The sequence below is a fragment of the Pocillopora damicornis genome, chromosome 7 (genome assembly GCF_964200805.1).
Source record: "Pocillopora damicornis chromosome 7, jaPocDami1.2, whole genome shotgun sequence".
NCBI lineage: Eukaryota > Metazoa > Cnidaria > Anthozoa > Scleractinia > Pocilloporidae > Pocillopora > Pocillopora damicornis.
Window position 1 is genome coordinate 17,363,889 of NC_142676.1, and position 17,677 is coordinate 17,381,565.

Sequence of the window (17,677 nt, forward strand, 5' to 3'; positions counted from 1 at the left end):
TTATATCATGGGCTCAGACTCTCAATTAAGTGTAACAGATTTTGACGATATACTTGTGTGATCAGTGCTGAAGTCAACACTTCATGAACCAAATTACAAGGAAAAGGAAGTCCACTGACCTATACGTTAGACAAATTCCGGGCTCGTAAGTGCATTTTTTGTACTGTCTTTCCTTACCAGATTTGAATGGGTCTGCATAAAATATATTCATAAGTGTTATTGACCAAGCGTGAGGTCAAAATGGCTGGATATTGGGCGAGTTTTTTATTTTTTTTTTTGCGTTTTTATGGACTGAGACGAAGTCTCGGTCCGTAAAAAAGGTAAAAAAAGAACGAGGCTAACATCCAGTCATCTTGAACGAACAAGCATGGTCAAGAGAGTTTGTATTCTCTTGGCTTAATCATAAAAGGATTCATTGTATGGCAAAAGATCTCGCTTTGATAAGAATCAAGAATGGCTTGTTTATTTCGAGAACCGATAGTGAAAACCAACTGTGTTTGCAACACAATAAACCCAAGAGGGTCGTTTATTTTTTTTCTATGTATATGCCGACATTGACCAAAAGTTACGAACTTTGAAAGTTTTCTTGCGTGGGGTCAATACGGGGAATCCAAAGCGGGAGAGGGTAGGCCCATCATGCCCGCTCAGGTAGCCAGTCAGAACACAGGATTCACTTCATCTTGCCCACGCGTGCTGCTAGCTATATGATAAAGTGACTTACAGAGCAAGATATCTACTGACCAATCATATATTATTCCATTTCACGATCACAGGTCTCGACATGTTGCCTTTTTTCCACGCAAGAGCATTGAGCTACAACATTCAACGCATGATGGTCAGTTGATGGTCTGATAAACCATTAATTTTTTTCCTTTAGCCCCTTATGACGGGTTCATCAGTTCCCGAACCGAAATATTGGGAAAACATATATTTTACAGTTGATCTCAAGTCTTTTTGTCTTCATCTCTTCTCCCTGCCGTGAGGGGAGAAAATGAATAGATAAATAGATGAATGAAAAAGGAAAGCTCAACAGTTTCCACTTATAGTCATATGGTACATGAACTGATTACTGATGTGGAGTAAAGCCATAGAGGGCTACAAATGCAATATCCCAGGTTCAAAATTAAATAAATCAAGGTAGTCATTCTTAAAAACGAACTCAAATGCTTCATTAAAATTAATTGACACTGAATAACATAGATGTGCAAAGCTTCAGTAACACTATTGATGATAACACTTTTCTTTTGGATTAACATGTGACACAGCGAAATCATTCAGACTGCTCTAAAATGGTGCATCACTACTTAAGACTTTAACACGAACGATAACATCAACAATAACATGCTAGTTCATCATCAATTGTAGTAAATTTCTTTTCCAAAAAGTCCTAATGATAACGTACCAATCGATTCCATCCTATTGAGCTTCCAGCCAAGCACCAGCCTACTTTAGGCTGGAAATGATTTTTTTCAACTCGATCAATAAACCGCTCAAAGGACCATACTTCGACTGCTGATAATTCTTATGTCTAGCAAGTAAAAAGACGCCCATTGATATCAGCGAGCCCGTAGTGTGATATGTATACTGGTCAGCGGTTTTTTGGTGCAACAGCTGCCACTTTAACATCTCAAGATGGATGTCCGCCATAGCAACAATGCACTGAAGGAGTTAAACGATTGCATTAGAGGCTTATTACATTTAGGACTAAATATTATTGCATTTAGGACTTTATTACATTTAGGACCAAATGTTATTACATTTAGGACTTTATTACATTTAGGACAGTTATTACATTTAGGCCTTCAACACAGGACCACTACAGCTAGCCGTGAAAAAAAGGTCGGTGGAACAAAGGTTGTTTGTTGCCATCCGGTCCACCGTTTCCTAATTAAGTAGAAATGAGAACTCTCCAACATTATAGAAACAATTTAAACTACCAGTGACCTCCTGAGCTTAAACACACCGCGAGAACACTAACTGATACCGACAAAAATAACTAAGACGGCAGTAATGGCGTAAGTTCAGAAAGACATAGCTGAAACTAAAACTACCGTCACACCATCGCACAGCTGGTTTGCATACTTAACAAAAAAGCTAAACTGTGTTTGTTTAAAATCGCGATCATTTTTCTCCGTTACAAATTTATTCTTCGCAGGGTATCCATAACCAAAGCAATCTTTCTTCGATTTCGAGTTTGTTTCCATCCAAATTATATTTTTTCATACGACCCCATCAGGCTCCATGCGTCAATATGTACTTCATCATTTGACCGGCAAGACCACGACAAAAAAAATTATACAGGAAAATCTATTACTTTATTTATTGGAGTCTTACAATTCATTAAAAAAGCGACTTCTTTCATTATTTCTGTTTTGTTTTCCCAATTCCAACGTTAGAAGTAATGTTCTTGGAAAATGTGGCAGAATCATGCGACTGCATGGTGAAAGGCTATTCGGGAGTTTAAGATTTCACAACGGCAACGTGTGGTAAAACGATGCTGAAAAAACGTTATTTATTTTCCTCTAAGTTTCTCACCAATAGCTCGATGCGTTAAGCGTTTCTGATGGTACGACATTTTAACTTCGGCATAACATGGGAGTGTGGTGACAAGTTCAAAGTAAAAAAGGTGACTAAATTGCTGTGGAAGTAACCTTGTTGAGAGAACGTATTAGTTGGTGATTTCACGTCTTTGTTCAGTATGGGACGGACGGCTCAGAAATGTACAAAGTTTTAAAACGCACGGGTTTCGCTATTGTCTGGCTCATTAGATCTTTTGTTTCGCTACGTTCTCGCTTTCGTCGCCGTCGTGGCTGTTTTTAAAAAGGGCCTCAAGATCCGACGACGGCGAGGTCGTGAACTTGGGGGAATGGGGAGAAGTCGCCGTCGTAAGGCGCGAAAAATAACCGTAAAAGAACCTTGAGAACACTCGTAGTACTGTCTTATTTGAACTCGCCTCCATTTAAGCCTTTTTAAGTCTCGAACTTTTGAAGCTGTTTAGAAGGAGAAAGAAACTTTAGTCAGTTTTCGTCTTAAATGAGGTCTACAACCATTTACACTTGTCACAAGTTAGGAAAAATGTTGACAGTTCATTATATATTGAAAATATACGATAAGTTCATTTGAAATGACCTTAAAGTAAAAGAAACTTACTTACGTTTTAGACAAAAGACAAACACTTCGATTTGACGTCGCAGACAACACAGCTACGGCGGGAAACTTCGCGCGCCGGCTACCGGAAATGCGCGAGCAAATATTTTAAACTTCCGCTCGCCGGCGTAGACATCCGCCTTCGTCCCTATTTGCGGATCTGTTTACGTCAATCTGTCGGACCCTACATTTATTAACGTTTTCAGCCAATTCAGAGGCTTTCATCCACTATTTCGCCATTATTGATGAGTAACACGTCAATGTTGCGTGCGTTTGAACTGGATACTAGACAATTCTGGGCATTTTAATCGGCCACCCACACATGTACAATGTAGCCATTCAGAGTATGGAGTTACCGTGTTTTTGGACCGAAATCTGGCAGCTCTCGTCCAATAGAGAACAATACGAGTCAGAAAAGGATTATGATTTTGCATGTTCACCCCCAACTATCTCGAATACATAGAGATTATTCCATGGAAAGTGCGTACGAACGATTTTTATTCACGGGTTGCGATGAACCACAAAAAATGAACAAGTGAGCGCAGCGAACGAATAAGTATTTTGATGCATCGCACTTTCCATGATATGAAGTTTTTATTTCATTCATACTTAGATTTTTTCTCATTGAACAAAAAATTTCAAAGATTGAAAGTAAACGACTTTTCAACGACGAATGTGAAAGAAGACAATTTTATCGAGCTTTTGACTTTTAAAATGTAATAGTGTTATCTATGGAACATTACTTGAATAGTAGAGAGACTATTGTTTGTTCTTAGCCTTGCACTAATGGTTTCTCAGAGTGATATTTTGTTGGCTGAGTTGAATGAATCCACCAAAAGTCACAAATCATATTTAGCTCAAAACCTGTGCTGGGTTGTGGAAGCAGGCGAAGACGAGCAACGGTGATCCTGATTTCTATCGTTGCAGCCATACTCCCCGAAATTGCCTTCCTTGTCGATGAGTCCTCCTGCTCGTCCATCAAATTCACATCCCCTCTCAGTGCTATTACAGACCCTTATTTGCCAGGCTGCCTCCTCTGACTTTTTCAATTTTTGCTTTGCTCTTCAATATGAGGCAAATACTTCCACCTTTCTATCACTCAAAACAATTAAACTAGAAAAGACCAGAAACAATGAAAAGAGCTGGCCATGAGGTGTTTATCATCGAGAAAGATCGACATTTACAGTTGGATGTCAAAGCTTGTTGTCTCCACAATTAGAAGGGAAAAATTGACCACGGTATTTCCGTATGTTTCCAAGGAGAGTTGAGTGTGATTCAGTTGAATAGCCCTTTTTTTCGTATAGTCCTCCTCAGAAGTGTCGTAATAGGAGTTTCACCTTTTTTTTCTTTTTTTTCTTTTTTTAAATTCGTGGGAGGATATACGTCGCAATGTGTCTTTTGATTATCTTTAGAATAATGATCAAAAAAAAAGCAAGTAATTTCACAACAAGAAGCGGTAGAGACCAGAGACAGACAAAGGAGATCGCCAATAGTCTTTTAATCTTTAAATTGTCTTTCATTCAGAAATATAAATACTTACAGCTAGCTGACAAAACTCATTCTCTCGCTATTGAAAATTTTCCTTCGTTTCCATAGAGGAATTGACTTTGTTACAGTTAAAAGAGGCAGTTGAACACGAATTATGAATGATGGTCGATCCGGCTCCAGCTCTTTATTTTTGGCTGAACTCTCTATAAAGGAGTCCACAAATGCAAAGGTTCAAAAACTGAGAAACAGTCCAATTGGAAATTACGTCACTCAACCTCCTTACTTCTGTATCCGCCACCTTTGATGATATTTCAACTGAGTTTCTTTTAGGTTATTTTTATATTAAAGAAGCTGAATGTTTGGAACGACTTTTTTTAAGCAGTATTAGTATGCAAAGAGAAAAAATAGAAAAACAATTTAAGGAAACGGTACAGAAACACTCAAATTTAATTAACACCACGCACAAAACTAGTGTCCCTGGTTGGCACAGTGTCGTTTCTCAAAAAGCGCTTCATCTTCATCCCTTGGGCCTCCATCACGCTGTTTAATATTGAAGAAATATAACACTCGATAAGCGGGAAACCACTCCGCTTCGCGTTGTGGTTTCCTACGCTTATCTCGTATTCTCCCAACCTCCCGCGTGTTTACATCAGGCTATGTAAACACGGTAAACATTTTACATTTCTTTTATGAAATAACTAATGAAAGAGGAACTAAAACCGTGTTTACATACGCTCATGTAAAATGGTTTTATGGCCAATCAGAGCGCGCGTACTATTTTAATTATTTTATAAAAACAAGTTTTGCTCATAGCATAATTCTTCAAAATTTGCCCAACAAAGCGACGTTTACGGCCAGTTTGGATCGTTAAGATCGTGTCTTTGTCTGCAGACAAATTTCACCCAATTTCCTCTCACAATGAGGATCGTTCGAGAACTGAAACATTCTATGCCCGGTGCCGGAACGATCTATAATAACAGCTTTGCTGGTCAGAGCCGGGTTACCAGCAACATATTATCGCCCTCGTTGCCGCGTATCTTTCATACTATTCGTCATACTGAATTTGATTTTATGTTACCAAAGTGACGTCATTGGTTTTTTGTTAAATGGTGCTTTGGCCGCGCAATTCGAATATCATTTTTGAGTGGAAAATGGCATAACTTTAAAAGCTTCCAAAATTTTCAATGTTATCATCGAACGTTTCAAACTTCGGAAACGTAGATTTTAAATGGTAAACTTCGCAACTCAAGAAAAACAAATTTTGCTTCATGGTCACTTGGTTTTTTTTAATAATGTATTGACAGCGTGTCCAACACTGTAAAGTCGCTGTAAATCCACAAGCTTAAAGTAAAAGTCTGGAATGCGACTTTGAAATTGACGAACACAAGTTCGTAACTTTACGATGAGTGACGATCGTCCACAACTAATATGATAATATATAGAGCGGCGCTTGTCCACCGCTAGCTGGACCGCACAAAATCCACTGATCAATACAAAGTACCGCACCAAACTTCTTTGGGAACGCCTTCTTCTTTATTATTGTATTATACCGTGAAACTAAAGATTGATTTAAGAAATTAGAGACACGCAAATAGATTAAGAAATGCTTCAGGTAAATCAAACTTACATTATTGCCGGATCTGGCGAGACTTGATATCGATCGAACCTTTCCTTCCTTTCCTTTACTAATTCCTTTCCTTACGAGCACGAGTGCTTACCAAAAACTGATCAAAAGGCCTTTTATCTAATATATTGAATTACACTTAAGAGCGCGTGACGAGCCACCTAGTGTGACTTTAAAGATTATTAACCAAATCAAACAATGAACAGAAACTCGTGCTATAGGGGCACTTACAATATAATAAGATGATGTCTTACATTATGTACAACAATCCTGAATGACCTTTACACTTCACTGGTGCTTCTTTTGACAAACACCTGCTCCAACTACTATACCTACTTCATCTCCTACATTTTGAACATTTCAAAAATTGTTTTATGAACAAATGTGAAATGTTATAAAGTAAGCAGTGATCCTAACGAAGCACTTAAGTACCTTAGTCCTTATGAAAGAGAGGCACAGTTATGTATCGAGTCCCTAATATTAAAATCAAGCAAAGCTGTACATATTTATCACTTAGGAGAAATTACTAACACCTCCCTGCCACTAAGTAAATACCATTTCTCCTCATTGTGCGGATTTTTTAAAGCGAAAGTAAGAAACCTAAACTTAAAGCTTGATTTTACTATTGCACAAACTAACGAAGCCGAAGCTAATTTTCAATTATCAGTTAAGAGAAAATGGTTGATTGACCGAGTCAGGAAAATGTCGCCTTACGACGACAAAACAATATAATTGGATTAATAGCGTACAGAGTTATTTAAACATCTCTGAATTTAAACACAAGCATTTCAACTTACGGTTAGTCACTTGCTTGAAAATAATTTGCATAAATCAACTAATAGTGAGCTCTGAATGCGTTTTCAAAGACGAATATTTTATCGACCTTTCACTTTTAAGATGTAAGTATATTATCTATTGAACATTACAGGAAAAGATGAAAGTGCAGGTAAAAAGTGTTTTTTTCTATATTCCTCTGTGATAAACAGTCAATGTAACTATCTGAAATATTAAACGTTTAGTTCAAGTTCAACTCCTAATTGGACCAAACTTGGAGGCACTTGATGTCATTGTTAGTTCTTAGCCTTGCTCCGATGTTTTCTTGCTTTCAGTTGGCTGTGTTTCCTTTCCTGGGAAAGGAAATGAATTCGCAAAAAGTTAAACGTCACATTTAGCTCCAAACCAATGCTGCGTTGTAGAAGCAGGAGAAAACGAGCAGCGGTGATCCGGATTTATATACAGGTTGTGAAATTGTCCGAAGTTTTTTTCACTGGGGGTTCCACCTGGTTTTCCATCAAATTCACATCCGAATTTTATACTTTTGTAACTCTTTATGTGCCAGGACGCATATTCCTTCTGTTTTGTCAGGGCGGTGCAATTAGAACAGAAGTTTCCCCGGATATTAACATATTCGTACATCTGGCAGGTTTCCCAAGTACCAAAAATGTTATGACCTGCCAGCTTAGCGCGTGCGTAGTCCGTATACTGCAGACCATCCGTAGAAAAGTTACAAGTTGCTCTCAGATGCGTGGAGTGATTAGCAAGATACTGCATCTGTGATAAGGATAGTCGGAACTCATTCCAATTCACTCCCCCCTCTTCAATATCAATCTCAAAGTTTTTTCCAAACCCTGTATAATTGAAGGCATTCCTCTTGGACAAGGAAAACGATTGTATTAACGTCCATACAAAGCCAGGTTCAGACTGCAAGTCACAGTAAACAGAAAACCGATCACTGTTTGAATCGTAGATGTCGTATTTTCCTGATGTCGAGGCATTGTTCTTAGCTATGTCTTTGCAGCTTCTCGGATGTTTCATCTTCTTCTCACACCGCTGACCAGAGTATGTGTCAGGACAGGTGCAGTTAAACCTGGTGCTGTGGGTGTCACAAATCTCCCGACATACCCCTCTATTGAGACAAGGATTGGTGCGGCAGCATCTGTTAGTGCAATGGTGCTTCTTTAGTGCGTATCTGTCTCCACCCTACAGCAACATTCAAAGAATGTTTTAGCTCAGCATGCTCATCGAATTGGGTTGGCATATACTTTTTAGCAACCATCGACAAATCTCACCGGAAACGCATCGAATTGATAACAAACAGTGCAACACGTAGTGGGGTGCCAGAATGGAGATGAAATGTCCATCACAAATTAGAATTGAAATTCAGTAATACAGCAATGGTCAAATCAATGATGTCTTTGTGAAATTCGTAGTCACTTCTGTTCTGCCGTCCCCCTCGCATTACAACATGGCCGTTTAGAAAAAAGTTTGCGAGAAAGAGAATGGACCCAATCCTTTCTCAGCCAAATCAGTTTGTTTTTGTTTTGTCGAGACCAATCATATCGCAGACAAAAAAGTGTGCACAAAATTGTCTTTGGCCCGGACTGACATATGACCCACCTCTTTTTTAAGGAGTACCGCAAAACTTGATCATGTGGGAATATTTATTTTATTTACGAAAGTTGATAAATAAATGAATAAGGAATTAGATGAACAATGTTATCTCACCTTCACCGTGTAGCTTCTCACCAAATCATAATAATTTCCTCCTTGCCTCCATTTCATCGCCGCTGGCTCCGTGTCTTTATTAGCAACGTTAAGCTCACAGTTATTTTCTTTGGAGCGAGGGAAATAGTTCATGGATAGACACAGGCAGTCATCTTTGCACTTCAAGTGACACTGGATGGCATTGGGGACTGTCAATCTTTGAAACACGTGACCCTTAAGAATGTGATTATGGACGACATCTTCATGGATAGCAAACTTGAAGTTTTGACAATTTACCGCTTTCTTTGCCAGAGAGGAGAGTGTCAAATTGAATACGAACAGCATGACTTGGAGATATTGTACGATGCCCATAGCAATGGCACTATTAATATGAAGGAAAAAAAAAAGGTAGATGATTATTACATCTGACAAGCATGGGGTAATCCGGAACGAAATGAATAGATATTTGGGTCTCTTGCTTAAAAGCGACCTTCATGATATCAAACTGTTTGCTTATTTGTGGAAAATGCATGGATGCATTTTTCTAATTAACTGGGAAATTGTTTCCCTTAAAGCATTAACCATAACATTTTTTTTAAATTGCAACGGAAAGAAAATAATCGTTAGCAGTAACACTGCCAAAATTTTAGTCGTTAGCCGTAAGAGTTATCACCATATTGAGACTTTCTTCTGAGTAAGTAAACGTTTTGAAAGACAGTTAAGAGTGTATTCGTCTCGCTGTGAAGTCGATCTTCACTACGGAATCACTTATTTGCAGAATTTCGAAAAAAAGATTAGGCAAACATTCGAGCCCGAACGAAATTGCTCCTCGATGGTTTCTGTAGGGAATACTCCACAAAAGGTCCGTAAACGTTCCCTTATGATCGCATTTATTTAATTTGTAAGTCACGCAAGCGCTCTAGCGTCACGATCGATCACGTTTACGCAACGCTTTAGGACAACTCGGCATCTAATCTCCATTCAGTTGTTATGAAAACCTAAAATCCTTAGTGTAAAAGATAAACAAACGCAGTTTGAACGGTCAAAAGGAGATCTTAGTAAATTTTCAGAATTATGCAAATAATCTTTGACACGAGCGCAATTGAGAAAATTAAACACATGGATTTGCGTTGTTTTAAGATGTTGGTGGATGAAAATTAGAGATGTAACCGCGGGTTTGAGGCAATCGGTAACATCGTTGGTGTATAAGCTATTCATTTACATGCCTTTTTAGCCCGATTTACGCCTGTATTTTGAGAATTCTTTTGAACAAATAGGTGAGTTTTTGATACTCAAATTTAGGTCGATATTCAAATTAAGGTCGAAGAGAAGGGTCTCCTCTGATCACGCTGGCATGAAAAATATTTCAGGTGAAGTTTCCACATTTTTCTGTGTGATAACTGAATACATCTTGTAACTTGTAGCAAGATGGAATTCCGTGAGCAACATTATTGCAGTCGCTGTGCCCTAGACAAAATCTGTGAAATTCACACTTTCGATCGCTGATCTAGCCAAAAATCATTTTTTGGCTTGTGGCTACGCAAAAAAAAGAGAATTGGAGAACAACTACACTATTTTGGAAACATGTGTCTTAAAAAATTTAACAAAAGTTGGAGTCCTAAGACTACTTACCAAAAGTAACTCAATGACATTGCATTAGACATTCATTACTGGACTACTGTTTAGAGCACTGTGATCTTTCGCCATAATGTATGTAACATGCGATAAACAAACACAACCTTTTTGCAAATACCAGATGCTTCAGATGTGCGCGAAAACTCTCACATAGATGACATGTAACAAAAACACTAAAGTTTTCTGACCAAATGTTTTCCACCCATTTTGTCGCGAAAAGTTGCGTAAAATATATCGCTTTTTGAGATAGGCAGTCATGTGATGTAAGAAAGTTTTCAAGCCGGCATATGTTTCGTGAACGATGTCTGATGAGTCACACTTAAACATAGATGTAAAAATGAATTGATTAGATAGTGTTTCTTTCCAAAACTATTTCTTGTTGATATGATTTCTTCAGTCTACAACTTCCAACAGAAAATTCATAATAATTATAGTTAAGAGTTAGAGTGCACTTCGTGTTTAGGGAGTGACTTGAGTAAATTCAGCTTCAAATCTCTTTCCGCACTTTACATAGCATCTCACGGTTTTCCTTAAGAAGGATTATGGGTAAGAAAATGATGCTTGCACCGAGAATTTTCTGTAAAATCACTCTACTAATTTAATAGATAAACCGTGATATTATTTCATCTTAAGATTTATCCCTTTTATAATGTACCTTGAGTGTACTTTATTTGAATTGGTGACCTGAAGCTTTCTACTCCGCCGTTGTTGAAGTCCTGCGAAAATTTTCCTACGTAACTGGTCATTCGGCTGGCATTGGATGCTTAAACGCAAACAGTTATGGTAACGTTTTTATCAAGATTAAAAACAGATTTTATCTTGTTGAGTTGGCTGTACAAATAGGAATTATCTCAACTTACCTCCTCTTTCCGGCCTCCTCTGCCTTTTCCAATTTTGGCTTTGCTCCTCGATACGCGGTGAAGACTTTCACCTTTTTATCACTGAATACAATTAAACTTCACAATAAGAAACGGAAGAGAGCAGAAACAAAGAATGGAGGTCGCCATCAACCAAAATAAAGGTACCTACAGCTAGGTGCCAAAAGTTATTGTCCCACAATTAAAAGGAAAAAATTTTCTGCACAATATTTTCGTACGTTTCCAAAGAGGAGTTGAGTGCGATTCAGTTGAATAGCCGTCTTTTTTCTTTTCTTTTAACTCTCCACAGAAGTGTCTTAATAGCTGAAAAACAAGGAAAGACTTTCATCTTCTTTCTTACCGTCGTAATGGTAGTGATCACAAACAAAACAAGTAATTTCGTAACAAGACGCGTCTGAGATCGGAGACGAACAAAAGAGATCGCCAACACCCTTTTAATCTTTAAATTGTCTTTTATTCAGAAAAATAGATACTTACAGCTGGGTGTCAAAACTCTTTGTCTCACTATTGAAAGGAATGAAAAAGACCACAATTTCGTACGTTTCCACAAAGGAATTAATTTTGCTACTGTTAAATAGCTTGAAAAAGGCAGGTGAAAATTTTACATGAATTATCAATGATGGTCCATCCGGCTCCTGCTTTTTAATTTTGGCTGAACGCTGATAAAGGGGCTCACAGATAAAATTTCTTGACTTTAAAATGTAAATTTAAATCTCTTAACTGTAAGAAGTAATATTGTTCTTTACGCTCCTATAAGCATCACTCTTCTAACGTTTGGCCCAAAGAAACAAAAGACTGCTGTGAATTCTATGATTATCCTGTGCGTGTTTGTCAAAGTTTGTCAATTATTAAAGACTAACTATTTATACCTCTGAAAGGACCTCGATCTCATACCCCTCTATTCCGATAACGGCTACAACGCTAGGGGAAGATCTTGCCTTCCTGAAAAACATAATCTATATTCTTTACGGGTTGATATAAGAACACAAAGTTCACGAGTTTTTTGACCTTCCCCGTGGTTTTAAATTCAAGTTTAATAGAGTTCCGACTCCCTCCTGGGATTTTATAATTCTGACCGTTTATTCAAAGTGTTTTTAAGAATAAAAATGAGGCTAAACGAAGATGTTGTTTCTTTCAGTAGACATTTGTACTTTGTCATAAGGTTTCAGAATTGTTACGAGACGTTTTCAAACTAATCTACCTTCAGTAACTTTGAAGGCAAATATCTTTCTCAAAATGAAGTGGAACTTTATATTCGAAACATTTTATTTGATTAATGTTTATTGCTGAGTTGCAAGCGTTCTCCTACGACCGAAAAGTTAATTCAGGATACGGAAAAAAAGTTTGCTTAGATGTGAGTGAACTGTAAATACGAGCCTGTTTTGAAAGATTATGTGTCTTTTTTTGCCCATTGTACAACAAATATAGGCTGATATTTGGATCAGAAAATGTAGGGGTACACTTTCAGGTTGTTTAATGGCACGAATAATTTTCATTTTCTTTTTTTTCTGAGTCTTTAAAGGAGAAGGTGTGATTAATTTTTTTATTAGCCTTTCCACGGCTTAAAGATTTTGAAATGAAAATTAAGAGAAGTAAAGCAGCACTGAGATCAAACAGCAAGATTTTTGTGTTCGTTTTGAGTATGGGTAAGAATAAATCGGTTCTGAATAACAGAGCGTTTATAGTCTCCTTCAAAGTTTATTTTTAAGCTTATACATCAGTTTTTTTTTGTTTGTTTTTTTGGTTGTTTTTTTGTTTTTAGTTTGTTTTTTCGAGCTTGTTCGACAATTCACTGCTTGCCTATAAATCTCTCTTTTCCCTTTTCTTTCACCCGTGAGAAAGCGCGAGTCTCCAACTCGAGTCTGCCTGAGGTAAGAAAAAATTTGAATTGAGAAATGATAAGCGAGAATTTCGTATGCGGCTATGCTACTTGGAATATGAAATTATATTTTCATATCTTTTTTACCTAACAGTAACTTATGACATAGATCCTCTAACCTTTCGCGAAATGTCAGCCGTAGAATGATTACGCCGTTGCAATGCAGTCACGACACCAAATTGTCACAAGACTTTTGTAGACCAGCGACCTTGTCGGAAAACTCCTTGCCTGAGTAAAGCGAAACTTTTATGCGCTGATAATTACTTTCTCATTATTAATGCATGAATAGGAACGTTCGAGATCTGTAGTTTATGATAATTATTGTAATTCAAAAAAATGTTCTTTTAGCTCGGATTAAAACAGTCAGACGTTTTGGAAAAATTTCTCTTAAAACGTCTCAATCTACATCACTTTTTTCAGTGGACACCGCCCTGTAATAAAGCCTGAGTCACGCAATTTGGCATTTTATAAAGTAATTAGAGCATGTCTTGAAATAAACTATTGTTTTTAGGTGAACGAAATGGAAATAACACTAAAACGCTGTTTGTAGGCAGTTCACAAGCCAATAACGGAATATGCATATCTAGCATGAGCTGACTGTTTAAGTCACATCTCAGACTTCATTCATTTACTCGTTTTTTCGTCAACTCAATTTGTCGCTGGGCGCACGCAATTTTATGAGCCTTTTATGAAAAAGTGTATGTCGGGAGATTTGGGATACTCAAAGCACCAGGTTTCAATGTACCTGTCATATACTCTGGTCAGCGGTGTGAGAAGAAGATGCAAAGACATAGCTAAGAACGGTGCCTCGACATCGGGAAAGTAAGGAATTTTCCATGCAATGCTCAATGTGACTTGCAGTCAGAACCTGGCTTTGTATCGGCATTAATACAATCGGTCTCCTTGGGCAAGAAGGCCAATTTTGCTATGACTCAAAGTAACGATGAAATGGAGTGGACATTGTAACGACTATCGAATGGTGTAAATGTCAGGTGTATGAATGAATATGTCAACATCCGAGGAAATAAATTCTTTAACGATACAGCGATCCCCATAAGTCTTGGCACGACGAGGTTACAATAGGAGAGTAAGAGGATGTGAATTTGATGAAAGACCAGGTGGAGTCAACTACCAAAAGAATTTCGGGGAGTATGGGGTTGTGCGGGGTGCGGAGTACGGTTTTTTTATATTGTTGCGGTATAATCTAACCGACAGGAAAACACTATAATCCTACAAATTCAACTACTCTATTAAACAAAGAGTGATATTCTCAATAGGGTGCGACTCCTAAAGGCTGCACAGTACTTATCGTTAATGAACTTAATTAAGCCCACCGCAGTCTATATCTTAGGTCACCACTGACCCGAGATTTGTATTGCTGGATATCAACGAAGAGACCGCTGTGGAAAAGCTGGTGGAGGAGTTGCTATTTATGTTAAAGATGATTTAAATTGTGTGCGGTTCATTAAGTATGATGTTCTAATCTTGAAGCTGTCTGGATTGAAGTATGTGCATTCTCCCAGCGACTGCCTGTGGGTTGTGTGTACAGACCTCCTGACCTTACTGATTTCTTTGATAAATTTCGCAGTGTTATGGAAAAAAAAGTGGCTTACAAAGAAAAATGTTGTGATAACTGGTGACTTTAACGCTGATCAGCTCTCTCCCAAATGTAATAGTTCTATGCTAAAACGTATTTGTCAGGCCTTCAACTACCGAAATTTAATAACCCGCCCCACGAGAATTGCTGAATCCTCAAGTACCCGTCTTGATTTGATTTTGACCAATTATTTTTTTAAAATTTTTACATCTGGTGTTCTTGATTATAGTATTGCCGATCACAAGTTTTTTTTGCTGTTTTTATGTTAAAGAAACAAAGCGAACGACCTATTTTGAAGAAAGTGTACAGTTACAAGAAGTTAACTGAAAAAAGGTTGATTTTAAGCATGAACTAAAAAACGTCCCCTGGTGGGTTTGCTCTGTGTTTGATGACATCGCCTGGGCGTGGGAAAGTATGTACAGGGATATCCTTGATGATTATGTCTTTCCCCGTGATGTCAAAATTAGGAAGTTCTCCTTGCCTTGGATAAATTCAGAAATACATAAAGCTATCAAAAACAGATAAAAACTACTGAGAGCCTGTGATGGTTCCTCTCTGACTGCAGACACCTGGGCTAAGTATACACATGCAAGAAATGAGGTAACAAAGCTAATGCATAAAGCAGAGGCCTTTTATCGGAAGGAAAGATTAGCCAAGTTCAAAGACTCTAAGTCTTTCTGGAAGACTGTGTGTGATGCCACTGGCAAACACCGGCCCTGCAAAATCGGAACCCTAAAAGGGGCAAATGATGAAGAACTTGTTAATGACAACAACAAGGCTGAGAGACTCAATCTATTTTTCATAGATGTTGGAAAGAATTTAGCTGAAAGGTTTCCAAGTGCTTGCAATCTGCAATTCGGAATAAATAAGTAGTTGTAAATTTTTTCCAAGACCAACAAAATTGTGGTCTTTGAAAAAATTTGCAAGTGCTTATTTAATCCAAATTGCACGACAAAAATCATGTGATTACAAATTAATAATATGCATGAAAAAACCCGCTGCCTTTCCCGTGTTCCGCTCAGGTTTCCCACAGCCTCTGTTTCTCATTTCCGCTGCTTTTGCCTTGTCAGTTTTCTTCTTATCGTTTGCTACGGTGTCTTCAGCTGCAGCTGCGGCTATTTCTTCCAGAGCCTTTTCCAACCTACTCAAATGACATTCAATTCCACTTGCCTTCTCTTCTTCTTTTATCTTTGTTTTAAATTTCTCGCTCAGCAGTATGTTTCTTTCTCTAACAGCAAGCTGACTGACTTTGAATCTGAAAAACGACAATAATGTTTAGCTTCAGCGATTTTTTTCCTTAAAAAAACTCGGGTAAATCATTTAGATTAATTTCCTGGTTTAGTTTTAATACTCATTACGAATATGAACTGAGAACAACTCACTGGACTTTCTTATTTGAACTGGTCTCCATTTCAGCCTATATTTGAGTCACGAAGTTTTGAAGCTGTTTAGAGGGAGAAAGAAACTTCGGTCAGGAAAAATGTTGACAGTTCATTATATATTGAAAATATACGATAAGTTTATTTGAAATGACCTTAAAGTAAAAAAAACTTACTTACGTTTTTTATACAAAAGACAAACACTTCGTTTTGACGTCGCAGACGACACAGCTACGATGGGAAACTTCGCGCACCGGCTACCGGAAATGCGCCAGCAAATATTTTAAACTTCCGCTCACCGTCTTCCCTAAAGTCCCTATTTGCGGATCGGTTTACGTCAATCTGTCGGGCCCCACATTAATTGAGGTTTTCAGCCAATTCAGAGGCTTTCATACACCATTTCGCCATTATTGATGACTAACACGTCAATGTTGCGTGCGTTTGAACTGGATTCCAGATAATTCTGGGCATTTTAATCGGCCACCCACGCATGTACAATGTAGCCATTCAGAGTATGGAGTTACCGTGTTTTTGAACCGAAATCTAGCAGCTCTTGTCCAATAGAGAACAATACGAGTCAGAATAGGATTATGATTTTGCATGTTCACCCCCAACTATCTCGAATACATAGAGATTATTCCATGGAAAGTGCGTACGAACGATTTTTATTCACGGGTTGCGATACACCACAAAAAAAAATGAACAAGTGAGCGCAGCGAATGAATAAGCATTTGTGATGCATCGCACTTTCCATGATATGAAGTTTTTATTTCATTCATACTTAGATTTTTTCTCATTGAACAAAAAATTTCAAAGATTGAAAGTAGACGACTTTTCAACGACGAATGTGAAAGAAGACGATTTTATCGAGCTTTTGACTTTTAAAATGTAATAGTGTTTTCTATGGAACATGACTTGAATAGTGAAAGTCAAGGTAAAAAGCGTTTGAAGAGAGACCGCCTAAAATCGCAAAATTTAAATATTAAGATATGGATGCTGAGTATTTAAGGTTGCCTATGACGTAGCTCTTGTGTTTGTCTGCATTCCTCTTTGATAAAGAGTCAGTGTAACCATCTGAAATATTTAACGTTTAGTTCAAGTTCAACTCCTGAGGAGGACCACATTTGAAAGCATACATATGATGTCATTGTTTGTTCTTAGCCTTGCTCTAATGGTTTCTCAGAGTGGTATTTTGTCGGCTGAGTTTCCTTTTCTAAAGAAGAAAATGAATCCACCAAAAGTCACAAATCATATTTAGCTCAACACCTGTGCTGGGTTGTGGAAGCAGGCGAAGACGAGCAGCGGTGATCCTGATTGCTATCGTTGCAGCCATACTCCCCGAAATTGTCTTCCTTGTCGATGAGTCCTCCTGCTCCTCCATCAAATTCACATCCCCTCTCAATGCTATCACAAACCCTTATGTGCCAGGATGCCTCCTCTGACTTTTCCAATTTTTGCTTTGCTCTTCAATATGAGGCAAATATATCACCTTTATATAACTCAAAACAATTAAACTAGAAGAGACCAGAAACAATGAAAAGAGCTCGCCATGAGGTGTTTTTCATC

General features: G+C 37.9%; 1 protein-coding gene and 1 long non-coding RNA gene across 2 annotated transcripts; both read right to left on the reverse strand.

Annotated features, from left to right (window-relative positions):
• Nucleotides 1–6,149: 6,149 nt before the first annotated feature.
• LOC113669942 (uncharacterized) lies at nt 6,150–9,115 on the reverse strand. Its single transcript, XM_027186025.2, has 2 exons — nt 8,765–9,115; nt 6,150–8,239 (listed from the first exon to the last, which is right to left on the reverse strand). Exons 1-2 carry the CDS (start codon nt 9,113–9,115, stop codon nt 7,415–7,417), a joined length of 1,176 nt encoding a protein of 391 aa, XP_027041826.2. The 3' UTR covers nt 6,150–7,414.
• A 1,918-nt stretch (nt 9,116–11,033) lies between these two features.
• LOC149042901 (uncharacterized) lies at nt 11,034–11,627 on the reverse strand. Its single transcript, XR_016188680.1, has 3 exons — nt 11,408–11,627; nt 11,239–11,319; nt 11,034–11,141 (listed from the first exon to the last, which is right to left on the reverse strand). It is a non-coding gene; the product is annotated as an uncharacterized LOC149042901 (long non-coding RNA).
• Nucleotides 11,628–17,677: the final 6,050 nt, after the last annotated feature.